The sequence below is a fragment of the Pinus tabuliformis genome, chromosome 5_1 (assembly GCF_031772625.1).
Source record: "Pinus tabuliformis cultivar Carrire ecotype Pingquan chromosome 5_1, CPIR1, whole genome shotgun sequence".
NCBI classification, from domain to species: domain Eukaryota; kingdom Viridiplantae; phylum Streptophyta; class Pinopsida; order Pinales; family Pinaceae; genus Pinus; species Pinus tabuliformis.
This window is the reverse complement of record NC_142305.1, coordinates 94,796,270-94,809,862: the sequence shown is the minus strand read 5'-3', so window position 1 is coordinate 94,809,862 and position 13,593 is coordinate 94,796,270. Positions and strand designations below refer to the sequence as shown.

The window sequence follows — 13,593 nt, the reverse complement described above, 5'->3', positions numbered from 1 at the left end:
CATTCAGTGGGGAGATACTATGGACTACGCAGATAGGGTTTTGGTTGGCAGAATCAGAGGCCGAAACTACTCGGCAGCTCGTTTGAAGACCTGGGCAACTGAGATTTGGGGACATCACCTGGCGGACATCCCCTTTGTTCAAACATTTGTGAGGGGATGGTTTGCGTTGAGATTTGCTAGGGCAGACCATACGAACTGGGTCCTTTCCTCCTTTTGGCACTTTGAACATGCTCCTGTGTTATTAAAACGTTGGACGCCACTTTTTGACCTAGAGACTGAGAAAATTGGTGTTGGCCCTATTTGGATCAGGCTACCTGGCCTTCCATTACAGTATTGGTCCGAGGACATTTTCAGAAGGATTGGGAACTCGCTAGGTACCTACATGGAGTATGATAAATCCTATCAGACTACGAGCATGATGGCATATGCGAGGATATTGGTTCATCTGGATACCAAAGGTGGACTGCAGGAGCACATCACGATTCAATGGAGATCTTCCTCATGAAAACAACTGTTAGATTATGAAGGCATTCCATATCATTGTAGAAGATGCCATAAGGTGGGACATCTATTCAGGGATTTCCCACTCAATCGAAAGAACAAAAAGATTGCTCAGGAAATGGATATGGATCCCCCTGTGGATCAGCCTCAACAGCTTGTTGTAGTAGATCATACAGAGGAGCAACTAAAGACCTCTGGGGATATAGTTGAGGCACCTGTTGTTGGAATGCAGAGAAAGCGTGGAAAGGCACCTATCTAGCCTTCCTCTCCTCCAATGATGCAATCTAGGGCTACCCAAGGTGAAGTCTTCTCATTGGGGAGCGCACTTAGGGGTAGAATTCCTATCAAAGGAGGCAGCGCTCAGGCAGGATGATGATTGGTTAATTCAGGAAGAAATTGATGGAGTATTCTACCAGCACTATCATAGACCCTTCATCGATTTGCATGCTCAACAAGGGCCATGAACTTATCATGGTTTTTTGAACAATTGTATATAATTATGTTTTGTTTTCTTTTTTAAGTTGCACATGAACATACAATACAGTTTATCAATCTCTCTATGAAGAGACAGTTTCCATTTTTGGATGTTTACAGTTATCATTCTCTTTGTCAAGAGATAGTCACCATCTTTGGGATGTTTTTATAGCGCTCCCTACGAGGAGCCCAGTTTTGTCTTTTTTGTATCACTTGTCTGACGAGCTATCTAGCCACAAACTGCATATGCTACAACATCTACAAAATGTAATTTCTTATTATTAATGGAAATTACGACTTTTTTCCAAGGGAAAAAAAATACTTCTATAAAATCGTTTTTTATTATAATACAAACATAATTTAATTTAATAATATTAATATTAATTATTATTAAAATGAGATTATTCTATTGATTTTATTTATTATATAAATAATATTTTAACTTAATTCAAAAATAATATTAATTATTAATTAAAATTCTTTTTAAATTCTTGGTCAAAACTTAATTAGTTATTTTAGTTTTTTAGTCAAAATAGTTGTTATTTTCTAACGGCTAGTTAGCTGCTCTCATCATCTATTTATTCCATTGCCTAGATTTGATTCCTCATCTTGTCCTGAAGATGAACCACACTAGTTGGTTTGAAACGCGTCGACGAGATTTTATTTTATGTGATTTTTACCGAAAATGTTGTTTCAATTAATATGGATCACAAAAGTCTAAATTCTACAATCCCACTAATGTTATTATTGTGTCCCACATAAACCATTATTTTTATTGTTTGTCCTTAAATTATTATTGTTACGTTGGGTCAGGACAGTTACAGCACACAAACTAAAATCGTAGCGCTAGAACATTCAACCTCTAAACACCTTTGAGCATAAAGTTTTAAGGGAAAAATCCTTTTTAGAGTCTTTAAACTAAGGCGACTATTTGTATGTAGAGGATCTCACAAAGAAAAGGAAAATTGGCGACGAGAAAGAAGGAAATTATCTCACTGTGTGAATTCGCAGCAAGTTGGGATGAAAGCGCAACACTGAGAAGGAAAAACGCAACGAAATGCAAAAAAGTAGCGACGAAAATTTTGTTCTTTTGCAAGCTCTAGACAGTTTGCGTTGGATTTTAAATGAAATCTCAAAGTTCTATCATGACTGAAAAACAAAAGGAAAACTGAATTTTCACCTGTGAGAGTATTTGGATCGTCGAGCTACAAGAAATTGAACCATGTATGGATTTGCAACACCCCTACCTCCCTTTTGCAGAGAAAGAACCGAACCTTTTGAGCTTTCTGATGCTGATAAAGAAAAGTTGAGCACTAAGAGATAATAATGCAGGTTCAAATGATCACTTTCAATGGCTTGGAGCGAAGGTGATCGTTCTAATTATGATTTAAGGAGAAACATCACGAAACTACAATGTTTTTCCTGGACTCGTAGTGCATTGGGAATTTAAATCATTGTCCTTTGACTGTTTTCGTTTGATGACCTAACATGTTTTCCTTTTAAACTAACAACCAAAATGACGTAAGGATGCCTATTGGTCACGATCAATTCATGATTTCTTTGATGAAGATATTATTACCAAACTAAGGTGGCCTACTAAGTCTTGTTGATTTTGGGTAGCATCGGATGTGCTCTAGCCATGAAAATTGGTGGAGAGGCTAAAGCATGTGAGATCTCACAGAACTAGAAATCATTTTGGAAAAATCCATCCGGATGAAGAGTTATTAAAATAATTAATATTTTTAATGAGTTCCTAAGTCTGAACATAGGAAAATAAAATATTAATGGGTATTAATAAAGATAAGGATGAGAAGCTTCCAAGAGACGAAGATCAAGTCTATTCTAATCTCAGTCGTTGATTAGGGACTTAATCTCAACAGTTGATTCATCAACATGAAAAGTATAAGAGAAGGCTTGAGAGTTAGTTGTACATATACTAACAGAGACCAATCAGTTCAATTTTTGTAGCGGGGTTTGCTAAGAAATTCGAACTAGAGATCTAGATTGCAGCAAGAGGTAGCGAGTACATAATAGAGAGGTAGGAACTGTGCCAAAGGACCAACGCAGAGTTCAAAGAGGCAGGAAAGAAGCTACTGAGGAAGACGCAAAGGCAGCTGGACTGCAAAGTCACTGAAGGGCATGTGTGGGTGATGCCGAGAGCCCAAGTGCTGACGCAATGAGGTAGATGTTGACGCAGAGGGTCTAGGAGATGCACAAAGGCTAGATGGACAAACATTGAGCCTAAGGGAGGCGTCAGAGGATTTTTTCTATTGGGTGAGCCAATTTGGTACCCTAGTTGTACTCGAGAAAAGCTTGATCATAAAATCCTCCTCTATTGCACCGGTTTTCCTACATTGTGTTTTTTCTGGGGAAATTGTCCAAAAATATATGTGTTGATGTGTTTGATTCTTGTATTATGGTGTTAGATCTATAGTAGAATTTATTTTAATATTTACTAAAGGGTTTTCGTAAATAACTTATTTGAAAATAAGTAGGTAAAATAAATCAGTTGTTGCAATAATAGAATTTTCACATGGTATCAGAGGAAATAATCAGAGACAGGAAGGGAAAATCAATTATGGGTTGAGAACATGATGCAGAGGCATTTACATCAAGAGACTCGCGCAGATTTTTTAGGAAATTGCATAAGAGACAGTAATTTCGATTTCTCTATGCTCGCTTCCAAATTGGAAGAAGAAGTTGCTTGTGTGGCAATCTTTGCATCATCAGAGGTATGTTATATAGACAGTGGAGCCTACTGGCATATGACAGGAATCCAAGAATTTTTCTCAGATTATCAGGATGAAAGGATGAATTTTCATATCACCATGGGGAATAAGGCAAAGTGTACTCCAGTAGGGAAGGGTACCATATTTTTTCAAACAGAAACGAGAAAGCGGTTCTGTGCTACCAATGTGCTGCATGTGCCAAGACTGGGGATGAACTTACTTTCCATATCGCAACTTCAAGGAAAGGGCTATGATGTTTTCTTCATTAAGAAGAAAGTATATGTCAAACACCTGAATTAGAAAAAGAAAGTATAGATTGGAATCAGAAATAAAAGGTTGTATAGGTTACAACTAGAATCACCAATGGCACTGATAGGCAATAGTGGAGACAAGGATTTGAATGAAATATGGCACATAAGAATGGTACATTTGCACCATGGAGCTCTAAGAATTCTCAGGAAAACTGTAACAAGAGTTCCAAATCTTAGTACAGACCAAGATGATGTATGTAGAGGATGTGCTCTGAGCAAGTATGCCAAAGCAGCATTTCCTAGAAGTAAAAACAGGGCCAAGAGTGTACTATGATAGATACACTCAAATATTTGCGGACCTATGTCCACTAAAGCTCTTAGTGGTTTCAAATACTTCGTCAAATTCATTGATGACCACTCAAGGAAAACTTGGATCTATTTTCTGAAAACCAAGGATGAGGTTTTCTGTTGATTCAAAGAGTTCAAATCTCTGGTGGAGAATCTAACAGGGGAGAAAATAAAAGTTTTACGCTCAGATAATGGTGGAGAATATGTTAATAAGAACTTCACTAATTTTTGCGCTAAGGAGGGCATAAGAAGAGTGTGGAAAACTCCTTACAATCCGGAGCAGAATGGAGTAGCAGAAAGGAAGAACAAGACTATCATGGAAGTAGCTAGGGCCATGATATATGATCAGGATATGCCAAAATTCTTGTGGGTAGAAGCATGCAACACAAAATTCTATGTCCATAATAGAACTGCTCATAGAGCATTGGGAAATATTACTTCAGAGAAAGTCTTCACAAGAAAGACTCCTGAAGTCAGCCATTTTAGGATATTTGTGAGTTTAGCATATTTTCGTATACCCGAGGAGAAAAGGAAGAAGTTAGATCAAACTGTAGAGAAAGGATATCTAGTGGGATATAGCGAGAACGCTAAGGCATATAAAATCTAACTTCCAGGGAGTAGGAAGGTAGTAGTTTGACGAGATGTGAAATTCAGGGAAGATAGTGCCTTCAGAAAATCTCAAGAAATGCCTTCTGGGGAGTAGTCAAAATATGAGTCGTTGGTCAAACCACTCAAACCAGTTGAAGCCAAGAATTCTTCCTCAGAACAGGAAGAATCACATGAAGATGAGGAGCTAATAGAAGCACCTGCTACTAGACAAAGAACTAATAGGGAACTTCGATAGATTCTGTGGGATACAGAAGATTTCATCGGTGTAGCAAGAAACAATAAAAGGGAGCCAAAACATCCAGATAGATTTCAGGCATTAGTAGCTCAAGATGGAGAGCCTTCCAATTTTTAGGAGGTTGCTCAACATCAAGTTTGGTTGGATGTGATGGTAGTGGAATAAAAATTTATAATGGTGAATGATGTCTGGGAAGTAGTGCCTAGGCCTGAAGATAGATTAGGTAGGTTCGAGATGGATCTACAAGAATAAATACGTTGTAGACGACAGTGTGGAAAAATAGAAATCCAGGTTTGTGGCTAAGGGGTATGCTCAGAAGGAAGGAATTGATTACGAAGAAACCTTCATCCCAGTAGCCAGGTATACATCTATTAGAACTGTGATACCTCTTGCAACTCAGATGGGATGGGAGATTCATCAGATGGATGTCAAAACGAAATTCTTAGACGAGGTAATAGAAGAGGAAGTATACATTTAACAACTAGAAGGATTTGAGACACACTGGAAGAAGTATCATGTATGCAGATTGAATAAATCCTTGTATGGGCTCAAACAAGCACCTAGAGCATGGTATGGTCAAATTGATGACTACTTGCAATAAATGGGGTTCGTCAAGAGTGATCCTGATCCCAATCTCTACTATCTATTTGTAGAAGTTGAGCCTCTAATACTAGTATTATATGTGGATTATCTCTTTCTAACAGGTTCATCTAGGCTCATCAAGGAATGGAAGAAGAATCGAGCCACAGAATTTGACATGAAGGATTTCGGACAAATGCATTATCTCCTAGGGTTGAAAGTTTTGCAGTAGAAGGATAAAATCTTTCTTGGACAAGGGAGATATGCTACAGAGGTCCTGAAGATATTCAGGATGCAGGACTATAGGTTGATGGCTACTCCAATGATCACCAACTGGAAGAAAATTTATGCATCATAGGACAAAGATGTTGATCCCACCTTGTACAGGAAACGCGTAGGGTCCCAGATGTATCTGGTCAATACCAAGCTAGACATTTGTTATGTTGTCAACACCCTCGGCCAGTTCATGGTGGAACCAAAGAGAGATCATTGGGCAGCATCCAAACATGTTGTCAAAAATTTACAGGGAACAGTCGATTATGGACTCTTGTACACTAGAAGTAAGGATAGTAGATTGAGTGGGTTTACATTATAAAGGAATTTTCTCGTAGTCGTTCTCTGCGACTAGATTTCATCTTGGAATTCAAGAGTTACCGCATTTAGGAGAGCACTTGATATATCCATTTTGACACAAACTCATGCATATGTGATGTATTTTCCCTTTTGGGTCGCCTCCAATAGCTTCAGAAAATAACCTAGCAAATTGTCAATAAATTCTAGATTTTGTAGTAGCCAGTAATCTAAAAGAAAAGAATATAACATTATCCACACTAGAATGGAGGTAAATGTTTCTTGATCTAGTGTAAAATTTTCCTTCTAGGGTTGCATGTATAGCCTTGCTAAGGAAATAAAGTATGGTCCTCCATCAAAGACCCTATCTTTGTCTCCCAAGTTAGAAAATACAACCGTAAAGAAAAATTTGGAACCAAGATGGAGATCAACTTCTAGTCTGGGTTTCCAGATGTACTTAATCCAAGTTCATAGTACTTTCTCATTTGGCTGAATCCCCATAATTTTTAAAATCAATGCATACCTTTTCATATGGTCTTTGTGGGCTTGGGTTTGTGGATTCATGAGCACCACCTTAGGATTCTCTTTTGACGTAGACTTGCAGGCCCCATCTGGCATCGATTTGGCAGGCCCAGGTCATTTCTCTAAGGACCCTTTGTTCGCTGCGTTGGAATTTGCACCATTTGACTATGCATCATTAGTTGAATCCACCAAGTTGTCTCCTTGTATAGGCTCCCCTTCCTCTGTCAACCATGACATTTCAATAGGAGGGAGTAGTGCTTCCTCCTCCTATTGCTGCCATGTAGATTCAGAACTTACAGACTCCGAATCTCCCACCTTCTCTTAGTGTTCTCCCCCTTTCTTGTAGATTCCTTTGATTTCCATTTATATAGTACCTTTTTATTTTTTAAATTATGACTTTGTACTTATTTCTCTTGTTAGAGTTTAAGGACTCATTAGAAGCATCCCTATTAAATTTTGTAGTAATAATAAACTTTCCCGTATGAAGGGTTAGCCATTTTATTGCCCCTTTTGACCTATCATCTTGTTAGAGAACTTGCTAATGGAAATATAAAGGGTTATTATAAAGTAATGATATTTCAATATTGTCCTTAATTCATTGGATCTTCCACAACCATAGTTATCAAAATTATCTTCTATGGGGATTTTGTGTATGATAAAGTTTAGAGTAAAGGTTAAAGGTCTATGATCCACATTAGACTCATGGTTGTGGAAGATGTAAGCGTTTATTATTTGGTTGTAAATGAATATATCAAATATCAGATAATCTAAAACACTGCTCTAAGCCCATAAATACAAGTCATCCACATGAATTTCTACCACTTTATTAGAGCATTACACATTACTAAATTTAAAGAAATCTAAATCTTGATTATCTAAGGCCCAACCATATTCTCAACTAAGCCTTCAATATATCTTTTGCATTTGTCAATTAAAATAAGATCAATCTTCATATACCATAAACGATAAAGGATGGGATCATTGCTCAATTAAATTGCTTGGTTAGTTGTTTTTGTTACAAAAGGTAGAATTAATGTGTAAATTAATATATTTATAAATATATTTTTTAATATTAATATTAAAATTCTCTATTTATATAGAGAGATTTTTAACCTATAAATAAGATTTCTAACAATCCCATAGCTTATTAATACCACATGCCCAAAAAATAATGACTCATTTCATATCACACTTTTATTTATTGAAGTTATAGTTTAATTAGGCCGATAGGCCTTCCTTTGAGTGAGCTTTTCGTCTACATTTTGTTTCTATGCTTGACAGGTGGCGTGCACTTTCAACTGCCATATGGTTGACATCTGTCATGCAATTCATTTTTGTTTCTCCTCTTCAGCTTTCTGCTCTTCCTGTTTTCTTCCATGACCATTTCTATTCCTCCTGTTTCTACTTTCTGCTTTGCGTGGGCACTCTGCATTCTTCGCATGCAACTTTTGTTTTCCTCATATCGTAAGGGCCTCACCTTCAGTGGTCTCTTCCTCTAATTAGGTGTCTAAAGTGCTCTTAATCTTGTTAAATGGTATGCCACAAATCTTCATGGTTCATCTTGCTTGTTTTTAAACCCTTTATTTGTTGGGTTGGATTCTGATAACATTGGTATGTTTATTTTGTGCTTATTTGTTTGGCTTTCTCTTATATTTAGGCTCTACCCGGTCAGCACACTGATTGCCCTAGCTCTAAGCTTGTTATTGTTGGAGATGGAGGAACTGGTGTGCTATAAATAGGGTTTATGTTCAGTTTTTTCTGTTTTCTTTTTAAATCGGTGATTGACTGCAATATATTTTTTGAATCAGGGAAGACAACCTTCGTGAAGCGTCTTCTTACTGGGGAGTTTGAGAAGAAATACGAGCGTGAATACAATAAGATTTGTTTTTATAATTACAAAGCTTCTGTATGCGCTGTCTTTTGCAATAAATGGTATTTTGTTTGGAGGTTTTTTGCATTTTTTTTTGTTCTTGGACACAATTGAATCCCCATCACAATTTATATTGATGTGGTTGGATTTTAGATTTGATATAAACAGTGTCACTAGGTCACCCCATGGATCGATGTTGTAAAGGTTTTCAGTCATGTCCCTCTTCATTTTAGGGTTTACTAGGTTGTGTTTTCCAGTTCGCGGCCCAACAAAAAATTACAAATATCATATCCTATTTTTAGTGGTTCTGCAGTTTGACCTATAGTCTTTACCATAAATATGCCCATGGACAAAACTTCAAATATGATTTTCTTCATCAGAAGGCAAATCTTGGGTTGTGTAAATTAGAAAGATAATATAATGCCTTAAGGCTTAAGGAAAATCTTGTCATTTCCCCTTTCTTTCTCCTTACCTTCTTACAATCAATTTTCTGATTAAATCACTCTAGGAGATTCAACCACCATTAATTGCATATACTTATTTTTTGGGATTTTAGTAACTAAATCTTTTCCTTGATATGAATAATCTTAATCATGCCTTGTCATAATTCTCTTTGTTGGATCCTTTGGTAGAGGAGTGGTCTCTTGGGAATTTATGAAAGTAGTGTTTTTTGTCATCCTTTGCAGGTGTAGTAGACACCTGTTGATTGGAGCACTATACATTTGAGCTTTTGGGGTGCCTTTTCAACTTTTTGCTTAAAAAGGTCCTACATGGATTTAAACTTGGATCGATCCCAAGAGAACTTTTGACTTATCAATTTTATTTTCCTGTGTTGAAATGTATGTAGTGTGGGTTCAGTAGCAACACCTTTTAACCTCAATATCAATGACAATGGAGCAATTATGAGCCCTTTTTTGGCTCCTTTTTATCAGCGCTCTGTTTTACTCGTTTATGTCTCTTTATTTTGAATTTTAATTTAATTTAATTTTGATTTTATAGATAGACTGTGTTATTGGTTGTTTTGATCAATACTGGTTTGCTTTTCCTGTTTCTGTTGGCATTTTCCTCATTGAATTGATGAGGGTTCTATATTTTTCCACTTATATTTATTTGAATTTGAATTTAGTTTAATTTTGAATTTATAGACAAACTGTGTTATTGGTTGTTTTGATCAATACTGGTTTGCTTTTCCTGTTTCTATTGGCATTTTCCTGATTGAATTGGCGAGGGTTCCGTATTTTTCCACTTCTATTTATTTGCTTCCTTATTATTTACTGATTGGGATTTTGTTTGTTGCAGTGTTCATGGGCAATGTGCAGTTATCATGTTTGATGTTACTGCACGATTGACTTACAAGAATGTCCCAACGTGGCACAAAGATCTTTGCAGGTATCTCTTTTACAGAGGGGTTGGATCTCTAAGTAGAAATGAAGGTTCCTTAATTGTGGCGGCACAACTGCCTGAACCGATTAGCTAAATATCTTTGTGAATTTCAGGGTCTGTGAGAATATTCCTATTGTTCTTTGTGGAAACAAGGTTGATGTGAAGAATAGGCAAGTGAAAGCTAAGCAAGTTACTTTTCATAGAAAGAAGAATCTTCAGTACTATGAGATATCTACAAAAAGTAACTACAATTTTGAGAAGCCATTCCTGTACTTGGCACGAAAGCTCTCAGGGTGAGCCTTTAATCTAGTTTCTGATGCTCCCTAATATAAATTTTATATTAAAAAATTTGCATTGATTCTATAATGGGTTATTTTTATAAGGATCCAAACCTTCATTTTGTGGAGTCACTTGCTCTTGCTCCTCCTGAGGTTCATTTTTTCCGTTATATACTCTTGCACATTTTTCACAAGAACTTTTTGTACTCTTCAAATATTTCAAGAATGCTCAAGTGCCTTTCAAGAATGCTAGTTGCGATGATTGTTGCTTGTAATATATTATGGCTTGTTAAAACTCTCTGAAAATTCTAGCTATATCTGAGGATTTATTTTAACTCTGAAATTGGTTTACATAGTTGATAACTGTGGCTATCAAGCCTGCCTGGGTATTCTTGTGGGTATGTTGTCTGTTGAACACATAAAGGCATCGCCATTTCATTAATTGGGCTCTCGATTGATTTCTACATAAATATTCGCATTGAGTGGTTTTTCTTCACTAGGAAAGGTAATTTGTTGCAAGAAAACGTTTGTTGCACATTTTGACTTTTAGGTAAATCATAAACAGACTTGTTAATTGGGACTAAATTCTTTTTGGTAAATGAAAGCCAGGTTTTACAGTTAAGTTGGTGCTAGATAAACTGTCGAGTTTTTTCAATGAAGAGGACTCGACTGAATTTTATTCTACATATTCTTTTCTTTTTGTAGAATGAGGAATGGGATTTACTTTTTTCGATCAACTAGACCAAGGAGGAAAGTTTCATAAGTTTTAACATTGCATGCCAAGAAATAATAAATTATGGTCTTACAAATGGTTCACGGTAAAAGTGTTAACCAATTGTTGACTGCATTGTGACTATTAACTTGTGGGCTTGGATAGCTTATTTTACTGATGCACAGCGCCAAGCAACAAAGGATGTTGGTGTTATTGCTGGCTTGAATGTAGCTAGTATTATCAACAAATCCACAGCTGCAGCAATAGCTATGGCTTGGACAAAAAGGGTGGAGAGAAAAACATTGTTGTTTTTAATCTTGGCAGTGGCACGTTTGATGTCAGCGTTCTGACTATTGACAACGGAGTTTTTGAGGTTTTGGCTACAAATGGTGATACCCATCTTGGAGGTAATCTGTCTGAACTCTGTCTAGCAGTTTTACATTACGAATTTGAATACGTGCACGGTGGTTATCATTGACTTTTTTGGTTGGCTTTCGAGCTTTGAACTTACCGGGATGTACACTAATATGCAGGTGAGGACTTTGACCAAAGGATAATGGAATATTTCATCAAATTGATCAAGAAAAAGCACAGAAAGGATATTAGTAAGGATAGCAAAAATGAAATAAGACATTCAATGTGTTCCTTGTAATATAGATATAAACAAAACATTTAAAGAAAAGTAATTGCACAATGATCCAGTCCAAAAAAACAAGGTTTTCCACAAACAAATTAACTCTTCTAGAAAAATTCAACAATTCCAATTTAATAATCCTATCGGCCTCTCTTTGTACCTTTTGGGACAATTGCTAGTAATAGATATTGATGAATTGGACATGGGATGAATTTTCTTCTTATTGCTCAATAATTTTTATGATATATTCTTTACTCGCTTGGATTTACCAACCACCATATTTTATCATTGCATGGTTTTCTTCTGCATTGCATACTGGATACTTGATTAATTTTTATGATATATTCTTTGACAACTAGGATTTACCAACCACCATCTTTATCATTGCATGGTTTTCTTCTGCATAGTAAAGAAAAATAACAAAGCTAGGCCATTGTTTTGAAATTCTTTTATCAATTTAAAAATATTAAAATTATAATCATTACAAACCTATTATAAAAATTATAATCCTTACAAATCCATTATAAAAGTACTAGGAATACTATTTATGAACATTGCATGGTTTTCTTCTGCATGGTAAAGAAAAATAACAAAGCTACGCATATTGTCATACCGAAATGCATATTGTCTGATATGTCTCTTTGGAACTCTAATAAACAATCCCAAATCCCAGCCTCCTTGGTAGGGATTTGGATCTGTGGCGAAATGATCTGTAGCAGCAAGCTGGACAACCATCTCGGGATAGCAGACATATGAAAATGCAAATGCTATGGAAGATGTGGCACAACGCGTTTGAGACACACCTACATTTATTCTGATCTTGCCATACCAAAATGCATATTATCTGATATGTGTCTTTGGAACTCTAATAAACAATCCCAAACCCCAGCCTCCTTGGTAGGGATTTAGATCTGTGGCAAAATGATCTGTAGCAGCCCGCTGGACAACTATCCCGGGATAGCAGCCATACAAAAATGCAAATGCTAGGGAAGATGTGGCACAACGCATTTGAGACGCACCTCCTCACCAATTGAAAATCAATATGGCAAATCCGGCAACTTGAACTTATACTATTACCAACCTCTAGCATAATCATTTTATATTTAAACTTCACCATTGATTTTAACTTGTCAACCTGGAAGGGTTAAATAAATTTAACTCACACCTCCTCACCAATTGAAAATCGATATGGCAAATCCGGCAACTTGAACTTAATACTATTACCAACCTCTAACATAATCATTTTATATTTAAACTTCTTAAAAACCATTGATTTTAACTTGTCAACCTAGAAGGGTTAAATAAATTTAGCTTAAATACAACCATGCCCTTCAAATTTGATTCCTGCTTACTATAATAAATAACCGCCTGGAGGAACGTATTGCCAGATAACTGGGAAGGATCTGGATCTGTGACGAAATCTACGGCGACAGACTGGACAACTATCTCGGGATAATAGCCATCTGGAAATACAATGTGTGTGGTAGACTAAGTCACCGGGTTTGTGTTCGAGTTCGAGTTCGAGTAAAGTTCGACAACTAAAATTTTGTCTGATAAAGTTCGACATAAGATTTGACATACAGAAATTCGAAAAAAATGTATATATATATAATCAATTTAAATTCACATTCAAATAAATTTTTGGCTTAGCAAGAGAACATAGGCTAGAAAATTTATTAAATTTTATAAATTATGTGTGATCAATTTTGGTCATTTTCAAGCCTTTTAATGTTAATCTTTATTGTAATTATCCTCCAAATTATATGTTTCAAAATCTACAGGTGAATATATTGGCAATGCTTTCCAATAATTTCTCATATCTCAAGGCATATCTTGCTAAAGAACTATTCCTTACACTCCACAGTAAAATGTAGTAACAGCACGGAAGAATAGGGCTA

At 36.2% G+C, this 13,593-nt stretch overlaps 1 protein-coding gene across 1 annotated transcript; it reads left to right on the top strand.

Annotated features, from left to right (window-relative positions):
- The first annotated feature begins 619 nt into the window (after nucleotides 1–619).
- LOC149163613 (GTP-binding nuclear protein Ran-A1-like) lies at nucleotides 620–10,368 on the top strand. The gene is made up of 5 exons (XM_089429208.1): nucleotides 620–748; nucleotides 8,476–8,542; nucleotides 8,627–8,750; nucleotides 9,988–10,077; nucleotides 10,185–10,368. Exons 1-5 carry the CDS (start codon nucleotides 620–622, stop codon nucleotides 10,366–10,368), a joined length of 594 nt encoding a protein of 197 aa, XP_089285334.1.
- Nucleotides 10,369–13,593: the final 3,225 nt, after the last annotated feature.